Source organism: Gavialis gangeticus, unplaced genomic scaffold (assembly GCF_001723915.1).
Source record: "Gavialis gangeticus isolate Ggan-Ray unplaced genomic scaffold, GavGan_comp1, whole genome shotgun sequence".
Classification (NCBI taxonomy): domain Eukaryota; kingdom Metazoa; phylum Chordata; order Crocodylia; family Gavialidae; genus Gavialis; species Gavialis gangeticus.
In genome coordinates, this window is record NW_017729032.1 from 218,758,774 (window position 1) to 218,779,468 (window position 20,695).

Here is a 20,695-nt window from a genome sequence, read left to right on the forward strand (position 1 = left end):
ATACCTTGCTTTTCTCCATTCCTCAAATTGTCTTGCTGGTCATCTCCTTTGGTTTCCCCTTGTCTCCTTTCATGGAAAACATTAATGGTCAATAGAGCCTCCAAAATATGTTTTCATTCTAAATTGCATTGGGGGGCTGTAATTAATATTGATCTTTTATTGCATGCTGCCAGACTGGCTTCTTTTTATTTGCCCAGGAGTATGGACTGTATAAGATCATTACCCCCAACATAACGATTATCATAGAGCGGAAACTACTTTCCTTTGCCCTGGAATAACTAAATTTCTTGAATAGAGCTTGTTCCAAGCAACTCCACCCTAAAACTGGCATTATTTTCATTAGTTTGAGGCAAAAAAAGCATAACTTTCCATCCAAATATGAAATACTGTATAACATCAGTTTGAACAAATCACTCATTTGTGGCAAAATTAAACTTTCAAAAGTAATTCACAGTGGCTCTAATTAATAATGGTTGACAGCGAGTATGGTTTGTACTAATTCAACTGAAACAGTGTCTATTCATTTCTTTCAGAGTGGAAAGGAATTCCTAAGAAATCTGAGAATGAAGTTGCTCAAAATGGAGGTGCAGAAACCACACATACTGAGCCAGTGTCACCAATACCTAAAGCTTTACCTGTTCCAATTCCTGTTCCCATGCCTGCACCAATAACTGTGCCTCCTCCACAGGTGAGATTTTGTTTTCTTTTTTTTTCTTAGTTTGTGGCTGGACATTGAAACTAGAAGGCTACTTAAAATCAAAGTTCAGCATATTCATTCATGAGTTAGAGGGGAGAAGTTCTGCTTGGCATTATAAATAATTTTCTTTATTTTGTATCCTGATGTGCCTTCTCTGATTAGGAGTGTAGGCTGTTTGTGTGACATGAAGGCAGAGGGAAGACCATTCAAGTTGGACAACTAATTGATGATAAAGCTTTAACCTTCTTATGTTGGAAAAAATGCATCTTATCTAGTCTCAGACCTCTGGGTCCAGTCAAGATAAAGCAGCTGGTCTGATTTCAGCAGCTGAGCCAAGTCAAATTAACAGAAAATGTAAAAGACTATAGAAGCTGCAGGAAGTGAGTGTGAATACTGTATTGATCATGTGGCTGTACTAAGGACTTTATTAGTGCTTACATCTGTAGATACTGAATTCAAAATGTGGCATTGGGCAGTGACTGAATGTACCAAAATTACTTGGGCATTGTATTAAGTTTCATCATAGAATCATAGAAAATTAGGGATGGAAGGGACCTCAGGAAGTCATCTAGTTCAACCCCATGCCCAAAGCAGGACCATCCCCAACGAGATGATCCCAGCCAAGGCTTTGTCTTACCCTTATTTTAAAAACTCCAAGGATGGAGAGTGTAACCTCTCTGGGTAACCTGTTCCATTGTTTTACTCCTCCTAGTGAGAAAGTTCTTCCTAATATCCAATCTAAACTTTCTGTTGCTGCAGCTTGAGACCATTGTCCTTGTTCTATCATCTGCTGCCACTGAGATCAGTCTAGCTCCATCCTCTTTTGAACCACCTTTCAGGTAGTTGAAAGCTGCTATTAAATCTCCGTTTAGTCCTTTCTTCTCCAGACTAAGTCCAGCTCCCTCAGCTTCTCATAAGCCATGTCCCTCAGCACCCTTGCTATTCTGGTTACCCTCCGGACTCTCCCCAATTTGTCCACATCCTTTCTGTAGTGGGGGGCCCAAAACTGAACACAGTACACCAGATGTGATCTCACCAGTGCAGCCCAGTATGCCGTTCACTGTCTTCACAACAAGGTCAAAGTGTTGGCTCGTATTTAGTTTATTGTCCACTGTAACCCCCACATCCTTTTCTGTAGAGCTGCTGTTTAGCCAGTTGGCTCCCAGCCTGCAGTGGTACATGGGATTGTTCTGTCCTAAGTGCAGGATTTTGTACTTGTCCTTACTGAGCCTCGTGAAATTTCTTTTGGTTCAAACCTCCAATTTATTGAGGTCTCTCTGAATCCTAGCCCTACCCTCTAGTGTATCTATTACTTGGTGTCATCTTGATGTAAACTTCCGAGGGTGCACTCGATGCCATCTTCTAGGTTGTTGATGAAGACATTGAACAAAACCAGCCCCAGGACTGACCCCCGGAGCATTCCACTTGATACTGTCTGCCAACTAGACATTGAGCCATTGACTACTACCCTTTGAGCCCAGTGGTCCAGTCCAGCCAGCTCTGTATTCACTTTACATCCCATTTATCCAACCCATACTTCCTTAGCTTGTTCGTGAGATGTTGTGGGAGGCTGTATCAGAAGCCTTGCTAAAGTCAAGGTATACCACATCTACTGGTCTCCCCACATCCACAGAGCCAGTCATCTCATAGAAGCAATCAGGTTAGTCAGGCACGAGTTGCCCTTAGTGAATCCATGTTGACTGTTCCTAATCACCTTCTTTTCCTCCAAGTGCTTAGAGATGAGTTCCTTGAGGACCTGCTCCATGATTTTTCCAGGGGCTGAGGTGAGGCTGACCTGTCTGTAGTTCCCCAAATCCACCTCCTTCCCTTTCTTAAAGCTGACCACTATATTTCCCCTTTTCCAATAGTCTGGGACCTCTCTCCATCACCATGATGATGGCCAGTGGCTTTTCAGTCATGTCAGCTAACTCCCTCAGTACCTTTTGGGTGCATCCCATGCAGCCTCGTTGACTTGTACACATGCAGCTTTTCTAAATAGTCCTTATCTTGTTCTTTTGCTACTGTTGGCTGCTGATCTCATCCCTAAACTGTGCTGACCTCCACCCCAAACTTATACTAAGATCATAGAAGAAGTTGATGCTTTAAGTATGCCTAGGAAATCTTTCTTTGAGGTATATTACCTGTTTTACATAAGCTTTGTTTCAGTGAAAATTATCACATGGTTTTTCTTAACTAGAGAGGTCATGATCTTTCAGTCTCAGTTTATCACAGACTGCCTTGGCTTGTTCAATGTACTGTTTATAAAGCGACTTACTAACTTAAATAAGATACAGCACTTCTAAAATCTGAACAGAATATACAAACATAATTGGAATACTTTTGTACATCTCACTGAGTAGTCTTTAAGTCATTCATTCAAATTTCTGAACTGTAGTTTTGGTACACAATAATGGTTGTATACTTTACATTGATGGTGTTCCCCTTAGTTAAGGAGACAGTGACTTAAATGATATTTGGCTGAAATGTATACCAATACTGGCAGTTGTGATGCCTAAGATAAGTTTAAAAAAAAAAAACAACCCAAAAAACCAACCAAACCATTGGGTGATGAGGGAGAAGTAATTTTCTTTCTCCTTTACTTTGCTTATTTGGCAGTCATCTGTGTATTGCTAGCTGCACTTGTAAAACTTCCAAGTGTTCCCTACTTCAGGTTTTTCTTAAAGTAGGAGGACAAAAAGAATGCTTTTTTTTTTTTTTTTTTAACTTAAGGAATGTGATCAGCAGACCACAAAATGGCAGGCAGACTCAGGGACAGGCAATATTGGAACCCAGCTTCCATTTAAGAAATGGAATTGGTTTAAATATTTAAAAAATGGGTAAATCTATGGTTTTCTTTCTGTACAAAATTGTTTAGGTTGCTTTAGGCCTCTCTTAATCTAATAGGATAATGAAATGCATGCTATTTTCAAATGTCAGGCTTTAAAGTGGAAAGATTTTTTGTAGCCCTTAGCTAGCAATTATATAATAGTGGTATTTAAAAACTTGTTATCCTGTGAACAACTTACCGGAGTTGGAGAAACTAAGCAAGGGCATCAAACTTATGGCTGTGGAGCCTTATGATCTGGCCTGTGGGTCTCTGGACCAAACCCACACGCCAGATGAGGCAAGCATTGGCCCCAGCCCCATGCTGTGGTCTGGATTGGACCATGTCAGAGCTACTGCACAAAGCCACACACTGACTCCACTCTGGGGCTTGCTTTGCACATGGGATGGGCCTGGTGTTGCACACGGCACAGGATCCAGAGTAGTATCTGGTACTCTGCCAGACTGGCACTGCACACTGGCTTTGGTGCATATGGATGTCCTATGGCCTGATCTGGACTGGCCAGTTCAATGGGGCGCGGCATGCAGACTGTGCCCTGGATTTCCTGTGCCATATGCAGCTCCAGGTCCAGCCTGCATGTTGTGTGCAGTGCAGGTGGCAAAGTGGGGCTGGCAAGTGCTCCAGGCAGTGTGCAGGTTGGACCTAGAACCATGGGCCCTCAGACCAGCCTAGCCAACCTTATCCAGCCCATGGGGCCAGGTAAGTTTGCCTCCCATGTTCTAGGACATCGAAATCCAGCATTTTTTGTCTGAATATGTTCCCAAAAGGTCAAAAGCTACAATCAGTACTTTTGTGTGGATTCTCTACTATGTTTCGTTTCTTACTTGGAGAGGGTAGTTCAGAAGTCCACTAATGGTTCACAACTGCATGCTGTTTTCTGAAGTATCTTTTGGGGACCTTTTAAATCTTAAAAGACGTTTAACTTTCAGTGATGTGTGTGCTGAAAGTTGTATGGCTTGTATTTTAAAATTATGGAAGGAAATATTCTCCTGTTACTCGTTGATACGATTCACATCTATCTCTCTTCTTGTTGTCCGTGTGTAGAGGCAATAGGAAATAAATACATTAAAATAAAATTCAATAAGTGGATGGAAAAAAACTGCATCTTGATGTGTGGGTTCCTTGTATTGAATTTTTAGGTGCAGCACATCCAGATGTAAAACCACAACAATTATTATAAATAACATGTTGAAGGTAAATACCAGGGATGTACAAAGCAGGCCATATTCGGTTTGGATTCAGCCAGATTCAGGGGACAGTGATTTAATTCGCTGATTCGGATCACCGTTCCGATTTTTGATGTGGCTGAATCTGAAGATTCAATTCTGATTTGGAGAATCAGCAATTTGGCCCTAACATCTTGAGGTACCAAGCGCAGCTCATGAACACTGAGATGGTGGGGTGGATGGAGCGTCCCACGGGAGCGAGGTGGGGGGTCCTCCACGTGCTTGGCGGTAGACCTGAAAGTGGACCGGAAATACTTGTGGTCCACTTCTGAGTCTGCTGCCATGCACGCCCCCTTTTCCCCGCCCCGGCGCTCCCGTAGAACACTCCACCATCTCGGCATTCACAAGCTGCACCTGGTACCTCCAAGGTATGTAGAAAAAACATATAAAGCTGTGTCTATGGCCAAATTGTTGAATCTCTCCAAATCAATCTGGAGGCTTCTGATTCAATTTGGAGAGATTAAAGGGTTTGCTGATTCAATTTGGATTTGAAGATTCGGCCACCAAATCAGGCTGAAACTCCTCCAAATCGAATCAGTGACTGAGGCTTCACACAGCCCTAGTAAATACACCAAGTAAAGGTCTATCTACATTAGCAAGACATAAATCAATGTTATGCAAGTTATCTATTAAAAAGGGTAAAATTTTGTCTTAAGATTTAGGAATATAACCATTACAGCAAGGCAGTGTAAATAAAGGTTAAGTTTTATAATGTTTTATAACAAAAACTATGTTGGGTCATGTAGTTCATGTAATTCAGTACAAGTATATTCTCAAAAAAAGTTGCCTTTTAAAAAAGGTTATTCAGAAAACAGTTTTCTTGACATAAATAATGGAGCCCTTTCTGTGTCAATTGTATTAATTTTATGGCAACAAAATACCAGCTAATGTAATCTATTAGCAACATTTTTTTGCAAATTTTTTTTGCAAACTCGGAGATGGCAAAAATTTATGACAAATACCAGCTTTTATTTCTGGTAAATCACACAACCTCAGCCTAGGACTTGGGGTTTGAGCTGGTCTTCTCTCTTTCAAGTTTCACATTCACAGGGTTGGGGTTTTTGGGGGGGGGGGGGGGGGTTCGCAGCCCAATCTGGCTGGTAAAGCATAGTCTGCCTAGTTATCTTAGGTGACACGTCACAGCTTTAAATGGTCCTATAGTTTGAATTTAATAAAACAGTTTTTATGCCCAGGTACTGTAGTTCAGCTCTTTGGCTACAGTAACTCTATTGCTTTTAGGAATAATACTAATCTTGTAATCTACTTGTACTACTCAGATGGGCTGATGTGACTGAATATACAAAAGGAATAGCTTTCTTTCCTAAGATGGTACCCCATATATATATGCTCATAGTTCACTCAGATGTAATTTAACTGGGTTTTTTTGTTCCTGTGTTTCAGTAAAATCACGCCTATCTGTATTCTGTTTCATTTTTACATTTCAGTTGTGTGAAATAAACCAAAAAAAAGGACTTTCTGTTCAAAGGATCAGGGTGGGGCGGGTTGCGTGGGGCTCTTGTGGCAGGGGCTGGACTTGGAGCAGGTGTTGGTGAGGCCTGGAGGATGCTGCATCCACCCCAGATTTTGCCGCCACTCCACTCCCAGTGAAGCCCCAGCTCTTGCCAGTGCATGGGTGGAGGTGAGGCATTGAGCCGGGGCTGCGCCAGGTGGCTGGTGGTGGCAGTGCTGGGAGTAGAGCAGCAGTGAAATTTGGGGTGGATGCAGCATCCTCCCAGCACCACTGGCACCTGCTCTGAGCCTGGGCCCTGCTGAGAATAGCCTTTTGCAGATCCAGGGGGTACACTACCCTGCCCCCTCCATGCTCTCCCAGGGTGCAAGCAGTGGTGGGACGACCCCTCCCACCCCCCACCCCCAAACGACCCATGGCTCCCACCCTGCCTAGGCAGTGCCTACCCCTGCCCTCTCCCTCACTGTGGGGGGCATTGATCTGCCCCTTCCATGGCTCTGCCCTCCTTCCACCACACTGGACTTTCCAGCTGGAGGTGGCTATATTGGAAATCAGATCCAGATTGGCCCCAAAAATCTCTATTGTACATCCCTAGAAGTTGAAACTGATTATCTATTCAGTTAATTTAAACATTAAGCAGAACTGTCTGTTGCTCAAGTTTTATAAACAAAGTCAAACTTCTGAACTGGGGGAAACTTACTGGTAAGTTACCTGGAAGTAGTCATTTCGGCAGTTGCAGAAAGAACACTTTCTTCACTTCAGTTTAGTTCAGTTCTGTTTGTTCAAAGCTGAGAAAAATGCAGGAAAGCTTGTTTGTTTGTTTTGTATTTATAATGTTTAAATGAAAACTGGATATGAAAGTTGTGATAGATTAATAAAAACTTGAATCACATGATAGCCAGAAACAGTCACTTCAGTTCATTAACCACAGATGTTTTCCTTGTTTAAATGTGACATGGTAATTTAATATATAGACATTTTTAATGTTATGGGTAATTCTTATCTTTCTTCGTAGGTTCCACCACACCCATCCGGCCCTCCTGTAGTTGGTGCTCTCCAGCCACCTGCTTTCACTGCTCCAATGGGAATCCCACCTCCTGGATTTGCCCCTGGGGTTCCTCCCCCACCACCACCTCCATTTTTACGACCTGGATTCAACCCAATGCATTTGCCACCAGGTATATAGAAGGCTTCCAGAAAATATACTTTAGTTTAATCCAGTAATCATTAAGTGTGTCTGTGTGAAACTACAGAATTAACACGTGATGTAAAAGTATGATGTAGTGTTAAACTTGATCCTTTTCTGATTTGTATAGGTTTTCTTCCTCCTGGGCCACCACCACCTATAACCCCTCCAGTATCTGTTCCCGTATCTGTTCCTCACACTCCACCAGTAAACATCCCAAACTGTAAGTGTTTGTAAGCTGAGAAAGGTAACTACAGAGAGAACATTGTACGCATACAGGAAAAATAATATTAACTTTTTTACACTAATGTAATTTGTTCCTTAGCTACTGCGACTGGTGTAAGTGAAGACACTACAAAGGATGCATCTGTTGGAAATCCTATTCCAACAGTAGTTTCTGGATCTAGAGGAAATTCTGAAACTAGTGATAGTTCCAAAATGTATGCAACTGTTCCTCCACCAGTAGCACCGACTAACGTACCTGCTCCTGCCAGCCAACCTATGCCTGCTCCTGTCAGCCAACCTATGCCACTTCTGGGTAAGTTGCCTTTTTTATATTTTTCAAATTTATCCCAGTTTAATTACTTAAAAAAAAGTTTTTTAAACTCAATTTTTTTTAATCTGTCTTGCTGTTTACCTTCAACCAATGGGAAACAAAATCAGTCAAAATAAACTACTGAAAATTCTGTCCTGGTTATACCTAGGCAAATACTGGCTTTTTCATGCCATGGTTTGGCATTGAACAGGCATTTAAACTTCTACCAATAAGGCTTACATCATGAGGAAACAGAAAATGGAATTAATCTACTTCCAGATTTTTAAAATTGGGCTGGGAAGACATTAGCTGGGTCCAGTAAATTATATACAATCTGAGATTAGCAAATTGACTTGCGTAATTAAATTAACTTTTATGGCATACAGATGCTTAGTCATGACATGAGCTGCATTCTAGACTTGAATTGTATGTGCATAAAGGAAATTATACACATTCACTGAAGGAGTGTTGCTCTTTTTTTAAAATAAATTTTAAAAATATGAACCCCTGGTGTGTGTTTGTGTATGCGTGTGTGTGTGTGTATATATATATATTTTTTTTTTTTTTGGTCTGTGGAATTGGTCATGTTATGAAGTAAAATCTCCACCCAGCTCTACTCAATGCAAAGTTTGAGCCACTTTATTGTACCTGAGCTTACATTACTGTTGCACAATCTTACTTTGAGAGAAAAGACTTGTAAATAAGTTGGCTGTAGATATTCTGAGATTTGAATTTTTTTTATTCTGGGCACTTCCAGAATTTAAAGATTATTTAGTCTTCTAAAGCTGCCTGAAGAATGAATACCTTTCACATGACTTGCTTATCTCTGCCAGTATAGGACACGTACCACATGTTCATTTAAAAAGCTGTCTCCTGCTTCAATAAAAACATTACCATTGAATTTATAGACTGTTTATTCACTTGGACTGTGGGAGCTTATAAGTAAGAACTTGAAAAGAATGGAATAATTTTATTTGGTATATTGAGCCTGGAAATTTGTATGGCAGGACAAATAGAAATACACAGTCTCTATAATTAACAATTGGACTTAGTGGCTAAATTTTTTTAAATGACTAGTGATTTTTTTTTTGGATGCCTAAAGTTGGAAGTTCAACACAAGACCTTGAAGAAATTCAGTTTTCAGAAAGTGCTGTGTATCTGCCCTCTGAAAATCATGCTATAAAATCGCCTCAAGATGGACACTATCTTAATTAATAAATAAATAAATAATCTAAACTATAATGGGACAGGTACAGAAAGGAAAAAATTATAAGGAAGTCCTGGGCTGAGAAAAGATTAGGGTTACAGTAATAAGAATGTTATTGTTCTGTCAAGATAGTCGCATCTTGGTGATGTGCTTCCTTATCTTTTACAACTGAATGCATTTGTTGGGTTTTTTTAACAGAATTTAAAATAATAATGTAAAATAAAATAATAAAATTAAGACAGTAGTCTTTTGACTTAAGTTATAAGTATTCCCCTCAAAACCTGGTATTTATTTGAATGTTTGGCAGTTTGCTGTCTCGCTGTGTATAGAATAAAGGATTATTGTCAAGTGAGAAGATTGACTTCATGGAAGAAAGTAAAAGTAAAATTTTAAAGTAACGTTGTTGATTTATTTATAGAAAATGCAGATGTCTGTTTTTACCTGCTATTCTTACTTACGAAAGCTTAAAAAAAGTGCATTTGGAAGGTTAGGAAATAAAACTTTAACTCCTTTTATCAGCTTGTTTACTTTTGTGCTTTAACAGTACTTTGTGCTCAAGAATAAACAGTATAGTTGACCTTTCAATCAGCTACACCAACTGTGGAGCTTACACTTAGCAACAGATGGGAAGAGGTGATTTCTTAAGGATTGTAAAGCCACACGTTTTCAGGGAGGTATGTTCAGATACTACACTAGTGCCCCACTTTTGCTTCTCTTTAAAATGGGCACATTTCAAGTTGTTGGGGCTACTTTAGAAAATAATTCCTTGACATGCAGTTTCTGCAAGAACAGTCCGTACTGACAACTCAGAGTAAAGGAAAACTTCATAAAAAAACAAAACAAAACAGATATGATACCAGCAGGAATGCAGAGATTCATATATCCTCCAATATTAAAGTCAGAAAATTACTAATACATTTTGGTTGTGCTTTTTAAAATTGTTCAGTCAGTAAATACTACTAGAATTCTTATATCCTTTTGAAACTAGAGTGGAACACCTTTGCAGTTGAGCTTCGTGCTACTGCACAAAGGAGTGAGAATCGAACCTGGTCTCTTGTTCCCTAGACTAGGAGGAGATGCGAGGGGAGGTAAACACAATGTTCTCTACCACTTCAGGTTAGCAAGGAGGTGGAGGCCATCTTGTATCACTTGCTGTTGAAAGAGCAAGATGGATCATGTGCAAAAATGTACAGTGTCAGTTGTCTTTGAATATCCCTTGCCATGGGGAAAAGCAAACAGGAGATTATGAAGTATTAGATAGACATTGACAGCTATGATATGAAGTCCTGTTTAACTTCTGCTTGGGTGACCCTAAAGTGAGTATTCACAATGGGGGTAGAGTGGGGAAGCAAGTATATGGAAAGATTCTCCATACTTTCAAGAGCACTGTGAAGGCTTCACTCAGAGAATTAAGGATTGCGATGTGGGGGTGGGGATGTAGCTGAACAAAAAGAATGAAGAAATGATCTGCAAATATGGTGGACAGCATAGAAGAACATCTTTCAGCCAGCTGAATTCCAGGCATGAGGATTACCCTAAACAGAAGTTCATAAACATACTAATCTTCCTAAGAATATTTGCATCTAATCTGTGTAATTGAAGGGTTTTTTGTCTCCATATATTTTTGTAACTTTAAAATGAAGCTTATTTATCTGTTTGGTTTACACAACGTATTTTCTGTATATAAAGAATGCTTTATTACTGTGAGATTTATGCTTTCTTACAGTGATATCTTAGTGGTTTTGTTCCCCCGTACCAGTCATTGATTTCATTCACATCAGGAGTTGTAGTTTCCACTGTCAGCAATACCATTTTTTTTGGCTCCAAAGAATCTACTTTATTTAATCATACTGTGCCCAAACTTTCTGTACGTTATTTTCTGAAAGAAATTTGTGCGCGCTATGGGTCTCACTATGGTTGGATCTACTTCACCTTTATTTGCTTAAATATTTTGATTGTATTCAGCACCGCAAATTATTCCGTATAAAAATGCAAAAAAAAAAATGGTGATCTTGGGAGAGAAATTGATACCCACCTTACTTCCTAGAACCTCTGATTCACGCCTTTTCTGTTCAATACTGATAACTGAGCTTTTAAATTATTTTGTGAAGAGGCTTAAATCTGAATTCCACTAGATGGAACTTCATATTGAATAATAAGATGTTTAAAAAACTCTACCTTGAATTATTATATGAGTGGAAGACACCATATTATGCTTTAGATAGGTACATATAATCTGGTGAACTATCAGACTTCCAACTGTGGCAATTTTATATTGTAGCCAAAAGTAGCTTTCCTGTAGATTCCATTGAGTATATTATAATTCCCTTCCTTCATAATATCCCTCTTTAGCATTGAGTATATTCAACATTTCTCTTTTCTGCCTCCTTCCCCTTTCTGCCTACCACTTGGATAGTCACACAGTACTATCTGTATTAACAGGTAAAACTAAAACGGTTTTGAACAAATCAGAAGCAGTTAGTATACTATGATGTGGGTATTAGAATAGAAAATCTGCCATCTTTTTATATTTACTCTATGCCATAACTCTATTGCTAGACTTTTTATTACATAGATCCATTATTACAAAAGTGTGATGCACAATTTATTCTTTCCCATTATGTATTAGCAATACAAATTCTGTAATCTCAACTTGGCCACGTGAGAAGCAGAGGAAGGGATATAGCTTCTTTCACTTGCCATTCACGTAGACAAAATGAATTAATTATGGTAGAACTTGCCTGGATTTGTTTCATCAACAAATGTTTTCTAAGCAGCAGTTCAAGAAGCCAGATTATATTTTTAAGTGAACTTAAATACTGTGAGCAAGACTTTAAAAAAAAAAAAAAATTGGCTGCTTAACGTTAGGTTCTAAAGGTTATAATTACACGTTGTACTAGATAGGGTGACATCTAAATGCATCAGATATCTAATGGCTCCTACTGTCTTCAATGTTGAGAACTTAGCACCTTGGAAAATAAGCCCAGCTACTTGAGTACCAAAATATGGATTTAAAGCCTAACCTACATTTTTGTAAAATAATGGCCTGTGTGAAAACATGCTATAGAAAATCCTTGAGAAACAGAACTCCTTTTCAGAGAGAAACTCATGTGCCAAGTGAAAATTTGGAGATCTCTTAACCTAAAATTACTATACTTTCATTTTAGCTGGGGCAAAATGACAGATTCTATCAGCTGTCAACTCCTACAGTGCAGCCCTATTCTCAAAGATTTCATAGCAGCATTTAATGACCTTGTTTTGAGAGGTGTGGACCTCCATCCAAGACTTGCAATGCAAAGCTGATGTGTATTGGAAGTTAAAAACTATAAAGTGATAACAGCAGGTTTTGTCCTGAACTTTTGACCTGGTACCTCAAAAATATAAATTTCTGTACTCGCATGCCACTCTAACATTCCCAGAAGGAGTTGCACTGGGAGCAAAATTGGATGTTTGGACAAACCAAATATTCCTGTTTCATCTTAAAAGGCTTAATGAATAGCAGTTTAAGGAGTTCCAATAGACTCCAAACAGGATAACCCATTGTGCAGAGTTTAATTTTAGAAAACAAAAGTAGCCAGCTTCAGCTGCATCAGAGTACTAAATGTTAGACATTTTGTAAAAGAATGTGTAAAAAGTATCAACTGTAAAAAATGCCAGCTTCTTTAGAACATGAAACGAGACCACCCAAATTAAAGCTACTTGTACAAAACAATGCACTTACAGCAGTTTGAGGCATACGTCATGTAATAAGGTGAAATGATGTCACAAACACAGGTTGACACACAATGTAATGATTTTTATTTCATCACTGAGAACATGTTTCTCTTAAGTGGTTGCAGTACTTCAGGTACATATTGCTAAGTTCTTCATACATTTTTAATCTTAGTATGTATGAGTAGGCTATAAGCTATGGAAGCCATTTATATTTTCTTCCCTATGAGTGTTGAATAAATTTTGAACCTTGCCTCACGTAGTTCTTCATGATGGCAATTGTCTCTCATACCCAGTGAATTATTAGTAGGAACTATGTTCCAGCTAAAGTGGTGCAGAATGAAGCAGCTAGGAAACACATGACTGGAAATGTATTATAAATGTGTTTTGAGCAAAGAAAATGAGTGTAAAATGGTGTGAGCAAGATATTTCACTGATGTCCAAAAACATGGATGAACAAGTCTGTTTTATGCCTGGAAAGGTACATTTTAAACAACTTGGCACAAGACCAGTGAACCAACTGTTCTGAATTTTTGTTCTTAAATCATTATGGTGCCTTAAAGGTAGGTGCACTTAAACAAGAAGCCTTGTGCGTTCATATTTACCAAATGCTTAGATTGATCATTTTTCTACTCTAAAAGATTAAAGAGTTAAATTTATACCAAGTTGCATGTACAAGGTACATTCAGATTAGTGCCTCCCTTTTTCATTTAACACTCCAAATTTAGTTACAAAGTTTATGGACTGTGTTTTGGAGTAAAACGTAATCCAGCGTAAGGAAGTGTAGTAAGACCAACTACAATGCATTTTGGGCTGAAAGTGTGGGTGGTTCACTTAAAATAACATCTGTTAATCTATTCTGGGACTCTGATCCGATCCAAATTTGAAAGAGAAGAAACTGAAGGTTTCACAGTCTTACATCACTTGTGGGATATAAACCACCACAGTCTGTCTGCTCCTGGACTTTGAGAAGTGGGGGAAAGTGAGAAATTAGGGTGCTAGTGCTCATTTAGAAAATGAGGTGAAGCTTGTTTGTTTCTATTAACCTCTAAAAGTAATGTTGTCATATCCGCATTTGTCCAAATATAAAACAGTGCCTATGCCAAATATAAAACAGCAGCTACCTGCTTCACTAAACTAATTACATCAAAGCATGTCCACTTTATCACATTTCAGTTCACTGTAAAATACTTTTGCATTAAAATATAAACAGGGACTGTCTTCACTGAAGCAGAATGGAATATTTATGTGTATTGATCATATACTCAGCATTATACAAATCTATGGAAACATTTTGATCACAAAACAATGCAACTAAGCATGCTTCCCAGTATAGCGTGATGGCAATTTCTAGGAAAATACCAATGAAAAGAAAAAAGAAGAATGCACCACCTGGCTTTAACTAGTAAGTCTTTCACTTAGTAAATCAAAGGTCTGCCTGGAAAAAAGGCAGGAAGATGGACAGCCACATCATAGACTGGAGCAGCCACTGAAATCTTCATCGCTTTCCCGATAGTCTCCACTAACTGACAGAAAAACAAATAGGTTAATTATATTGTCATTAATGTAGTAGTTCTGTGATGAGTATTCTTGTTCTAAAGAACAAATTTAATTAGGAATAATAATGAGTAGTAACTGGGAACTATAGCATGAATTGAATTGAGGAGGGACTTGGAAAAAAGGAGGTCATTCCTGCTTACAATGTGGCTTTAAAAAGGAGGTAATGGTGCTATGCTAACATCTTATGAAAATATCTGGGTCAGTTCTCAGCCTTTTTAGACTCGAGGCACCCCTCAGAAAATGCCCAGCTACTTAGCTTTCATGCATTTTTTTTGACTATAGAAAAATAATACAGCAACTTTACTGTTGCAAAGAACTCGGAAAGGCCACGAGAGATCACAGTGTTTTTAATGCTGGGCTTCTATTTGAAATCTCTGGATTTATCTTGGGGATCATGTTTGCACACCTAACTGTGCTAACATTGTGTGGCACTGGGACTCATCCTTAAAAGGACACCCTGGTTGAGAATTGCTAATCTAGGTGGTGGTGAGGTTTTATGGTATTTCTGCTCCACTGGAAGAGACTTACTGAATTTCTCTAATCTATACTGTTATCTTTATTTTCATTTTCATAACTTGTTTTTATGAATTAAAAACATTCCTTAGAATCATGTCAAAAGTTTGAAAACAAGATGGTTGATAAAGAACAAGATGGGTTGAGAGCAGATTTATGTTTAGCAGAACCCTACTGAGAGCCTCTTTAAAATGCAGTCTTGGATCCCATGAAAAAAACTTTTATTTAGTACTAGTACTTTTGGGGGTCTGTCTTGTTTCCATGTGGTACATGAAGGTTTAGGGGAGGGAGGGTGTTCCCCAGTAAAATACTAGTTAATTGAACATAAAACATTAGTAGCTGGAATAACCATGGGGCTGTTACAGTATAAAAGCTACACGGAATATAGACCAATCATGCTATCACTTCAACCAGCAGGAACTTGTTGACCGAAGCTGTCACATGCTCCACGTATTAAATGCTTAGCTGTTGCATGTAATGGTTTTGTTTAGCTTTGGGTTCACAGGGGAGCAGCGGACAGGCTGAGCTGAGCCTTCTCTGCTGTTGAGGTTCACAGGTTTTATGCTTTCTTTCCTTCTGTGCAGATAGTGTTTGCATACAGCCCAGATCTAGGAATGGAAAGGTGGTGTGCCATAAACTGAAAAAGCTTATTTTCCTTAAAAAAGAAACCTAAGAGAGGCTTAGTAAAAAAAATAATGATGTTGACTCTCTCTCTTGACTGTACACTGCAGCTAGTTTTCTTAAAACAACCTAAAAACTGGCAGGTTCAGTCTTGCCCTGCCCCTAGTTCTGGCCATAGTTGCATCTCTCCACTGATTATTGCCTCTCGTTTTGCTTCAAAAATCACAAATTGCTATGCATTTCAAGTCCTGGGTGTGTGTATTTGAGTATGTAACGAAAGCAGCAGCAGAAGGCTTTCAGTCTGACTGAGAGGATGTTGCAGCTGTTCCGAAATGTGGAATGTAACCTGGAAGGAGGTGAAGGTATGGCCCAAACCAGGCAGTGAGGTGGGGATCAGAAACAACTGACTTTGTCGGTCCTGGGAAGTGGCTACTGCTAGTTGACAAAAGGAAAAAGTGGGTTGATTTACCCTGTGAAACACTATGCATCTCTATGGCTTGTTTAAAAAGGGGTCTTGCCCTTTACACTCAGTGGGGCAGGTGTGCACTTTGAATAAACTGAAAAGAGCAACTAATATACTCTGAGGCAGGACTTGATTATTCAGCATTAGCTAACAAGTGTTTTCCATCACCCTGGTGGTGATGCATCACTTCCATGCAGGGCTCTGACATTATGAAGGTATTTCCTTCATTCAGCTTTGTTCTAATACATTTACTGTTTTGGCTGGCAGGTACTCAAGGAGTTGCACCACCACCTGCTCCCGTGGTTGGATTACAGACCCCCTCTACTGGACTCCTTGGGGCACGGCCTGGTTTAATACCACTCCAGCGACCTCCTGGAATACCACCACCACCTCTGCAACGCTTTCCCTTGATGCCACCACGGCATATGCCTCCCCATATGTTACATAGAGGTCCACCCCCTGGGCCAGGGGGCTTTGGCATGCCTCCGCCTCATGGAATGAAAAACCCATTTCCACCACCCGGCCCCTTTGTTAGGCCAGGTGGAGGGATGTCAGGAAGTGGAGGATCAGGTGGACCTGAGGATAATAGAGATGGAAGGCAGTTTAGGAATGATAGGCAGACATTCGGTTCTAACAGAGACCAGGAAAGGTATGGAAGGAGATCTTTTGGAAATCGGGTAGAAAATGATCGCGAGCGCTATGGTAACCGCAACGATGACAGGGATCATGAGCGACTTGGTAATCGTGAAAGGAGAGAATGGGGAAGAAGAAGCCCTGAACGCGACAGACACAGAGACTTAGAGGACAGAAATCGACGGTCCAGTGGACACCGAGACAGAGAGAGAGATTCTAGAGATAGGGAATCTCGCAGAGACAAGGAAGAAAATCGAGGAAAGGAGAAACCTGAGCTGACAGACAGGGCAGATGGTGACAACAACCATGAATCTCACAGTGGCAAAGTGGAAAATGCAGACATTGTTTCAGAACTTAATACAGGAGCGTCTGAACCCACAGGTGTAAAACCTAATGAAGCGTTAACATCTGAGGCTACCTCATCTGTTGAACAAGCAGCAAAGGATATTGGCTCAGTTGTAGAGGCTCCTCGTTAGAGACTGGAATTTGTCAAAACATGACAGTGACATTTATTGGAGTGTAGAGCTTTAGAGTTGTACATTATGCTGTATTATATTTGCTTCTGCTATATCACAGCCCCTCAGTAGTTGGTGGGGAATTGTAAGCAATTTGATTGCTTCCCTTCTATTTAAAATAGCCACAACATAACACAAGATACTGAAGATATGAATAAAATATTACCCATTTTTGCTGTAACTTTTTTAAAGTTTTGACTTTAAAAAGTTTACAAATCAGAAGTAGAAGTGCTTTCTATTATTTTTTTTTTAATTTAAGAAAAGGTAACGGTGAAAGCTCCTCAAAACAATAGGGATGTTTTTAATAAACTCTATTTTCGTAACAAACTTTAACGTGTGCTATTCTTCCTACACTGCACTGAAGTGGAAAAGGATTGTTCAACATCTTAAAGTTTGAACTGTTAATGCTGTACTGGAGTCTAAATTAGACTGTTTTGTTTATATTTGTTAAAAGAAATACATCTGTTTGTGTAGCTATTCACAGAAGCAAATTTTTATTTGTAACATGTTATTTTGATTTTAGATTGCTGCATTTTAATGATCTACTTGACCATACCTAGGTAAAGTTAGTGGTTTTAAAACGTTGTTTGAAGAGGTAATTGTTTAGTGTTTGCATTGCAATCAAGGTTTTACTTTTTCCTCCAATTGGTTCTGTGGTAAATGTTGCCCTAATTAACCTTTAAAAAATGGATGAAAGTGGACACCCTCAGACATATTTTGTCTGCTCTGCTTGTAATGTTATAAGATTATTGTGTGTGGTGGGCTGGGGAAGCACACCAGTTCAGCATCTTTTGTACTTGTAATTCATTGATGCTTTTTGGAAAGTGGGTTGGAAAAAAAAAATCAAAGACACCAAATCACCAATTTTAAAATGCTAACCTATTTTTTTTAAGTGGGGATGAGAAGAGGGGAATATTAAAGGGTTTTAAAATGCTGCCTGTTCCTTCACAAAAATCTAGCGTTACTCCTGTCTGTTATATTGTCTACCTCCTGTGCTTCAACAAGAGGTAGGTTAAAACTTCTTATCCACATAATGGTGTATTTGTCAGACTATTGGGGAAAAAAACTGCATTTTCTTGTATTCATGTAAGTTTAACCATACTCTCCATCTGACTTAACTATTTTGTCAAATAAACTATACAAGAGCAAGTATTAGTTCAGTTAGCCCTTCAGGTGCAAACAATTTGGAGACCACCACAGGAAATTGAACCTAACTGTAAAACCCAGACAAATTCTGTATATGGAAGTGCTCTTCATGATTAACCTGCATAAGAAAATAAGGCTTATGTTGGACAACAGTTTCAGTTTATGCTTATTATATTCTAAAATACAGTGGGAAAAATTCTATGAATCTTGTGCATATTTAAACATTTTTTTCCTTGAGATAGCTATGCTTTACAAGTTTTCTTTCTTTTCCTTACTACATGAAGGGCCGCTGCTTTCTTACATCAGTACTTTTTTCATAGCTGTTCTGCAGCAGGGGTATTTTTGGGGGAAGAGGGGGGAATAATAATAGGGGAGTTATGGCTGAGGGGAAAGGACATATATTTTTATGTTCTCACAATAGCAGAATAAAGAGAGAAAAAAAAAAAACCTGTTTACATACTTGTAGTGAACTCAACTTCCGTGTTTAAAAAAACTTGTCCTTGATGTTTGTTTCATGCTGGGCCAGCAGAACTAACTTTTTAATAAACAGATGTATTTATGTCTAGGCTTAAAACTGTCTTAACAAGAACAGCCATAATTCTGTGAGGAAGTAGATTTTTTTTGAATGAATACATTTTATTAAAAAATTTGAAGACAAGAATGAAGGAGATGGAGGGCGTATGTATTTCAGTTTGCATAAATTCCACCTTACATTCTCACCAGCTCTGCTTGTGTAGGATACTGCAACTATCCAAAAAATCTCTAGCATTTTTTCTTTAATTCTGCTTTCATCCCTATTTCTATTGCTGCTTTGCTAAAGCTCTAAGCACTAAGATGTATTGTCTTTTAAATATCACATGCAATTGCCATTTGCTTTTCTATATACCAGCAACATTATGTAGAATAGTGTCTCCTGAAAGTAGACAACTTTTGCTTTTGGCTTTCTCCTTAAAATCCATAATTAGTACACCCTGAACACAAATTTCTCTCAAGTGAGCAAAGCCATTGTTATAGGGCTTTCAAGTTTCCCTTAAACTGGAGGCAATTGGTGCTGATCACTATTGTTTCGGAATGAAGCATTTCTATAGAACACAAAGAACTGACAGTTTCATAGTGTTCTCCCTGCAGTGCTCTGAGATTGAGATTTCAGTTGAATCAAAAGTTTTTGGATTTATCAGACATTTAATGTAATAGCAAAGTTGTCTAATTTCAAAGCAGGCACCTATGCACTTGCCTAAAAGCGCAAATTTAATTAGACTAATTGGGGCAGTGGAATGGAACTGGTGGATGCTGGTAGTCAAGTAATCTTTAGCTACAGTTGTTCTGTACTTAAGGCTATGGCTTGTGCTTCTGGTTCAGGGAAGAGAACTAGTGATTTTTAGAACAGGCAACTATCCTTCAAATTTTTAAAAGCAAATACATCTTACTCTATAAAATGTTTTTTTGAGAGGAGTGGTAGGAGATAAGATGGTGGTATTTCCATGCACATTTTACTGATGTTTAACATCCCTTCTGATGTTCAGAATCCAATCACTCCAAAAGACAGGTTACTCCACTGAATGGCACAGGTGCCTAGAAATTGGATAGGTGTTCTTGGCCACATATGACAATGAATGTGAGCATAATATATCTTTCACTTTCTTGCTATAGCAAGATCATTTCACTACATTGAAATTTAAGTGTGTAAAGGGCTATCAACTGTGTGTAAAGGAATGCTAAGATTCAAATCTACTAAAGCTAATTTTCTTCTCCCAAGGAGACAACCTCATCAGACAGTTCTGTTCCTGTATAGCAGGAAGTATTAGCCCTTTAAAGCTGCAAATTCCTATTAGTCTGATAAGCTGCATAGTGGATACTTCATTAAATTTAGCTGGCAAGGGCTTTCTGCTTACTATGTATTCCTCACAGTAGTATAATCAGTGCATACATTGAGACTTACTGAATTAGCTGGCTTCATCTGAAGTGACAGCTGTTTGCTAAATGGGAAAGATGCTCCAATTTCTCCCTGTATCCAGATATGAAGAACTACTACATACAAGAATGAAAATATCCAAATTCATATGTCCAAAGAGAGCTGCTGTTATGTTCAAGTGATTATGCATTTAAGCCATGAAACGATTAGACACTACAAAACTACTCCCACTATCTGCATGCTTGGTTTGTCCAACTGACCAGAATATGCCAGCTGTTACCCTTTCAAAATAAGGGTCAAGCTCTAGTGTTAGGCTCTGAGAAGGTAATTGTTTATTTAACTCCACTGCTTTTGTTCCGATGACAGGAATAAAGCCAACTAAAGCAGCAACAGAAGATGAGGGATAGAGAATCTTCATTTACCCCTTTACTTCAGGAGCCTCAAGGTTCTCTCTCAA

General features: G+C 38.9%; 1 protein-coding gene across 1 annotated transcript in view; it reads left to right on the forward strand.

Annotated features, from left to right (window-relative positions):
* SCAF4 (SR-related CTD associated factor 4) overlaps positions 1-20,695 on the forward strand; it is a 61,768-nt gene extending 41,073 nt beyond the window's left edge. The window contains exons 15-19 of the mRNA XM_019524241.1: positions 534-688; positions 7,252-7,414; positions 7,553-7,645; positions 7,748-7,960; positions 16,300-20,695. Coding sequence (XP_019379786.1) covers positions 534-688; positions 7,252-7,414; positions 7,553-7,645; positions 7,748-7,960; positions 16,300-17,141 — 1,466 coding nt within the window. The 3' untranslated portion in view covers positions 17,142-20,695. The remainder of the gene's footprint in view (positions 1-533; positions 689-7,251; positions 7,415-7,552; positions 7,646-7,747; positions 7,961-16,299) is intronic.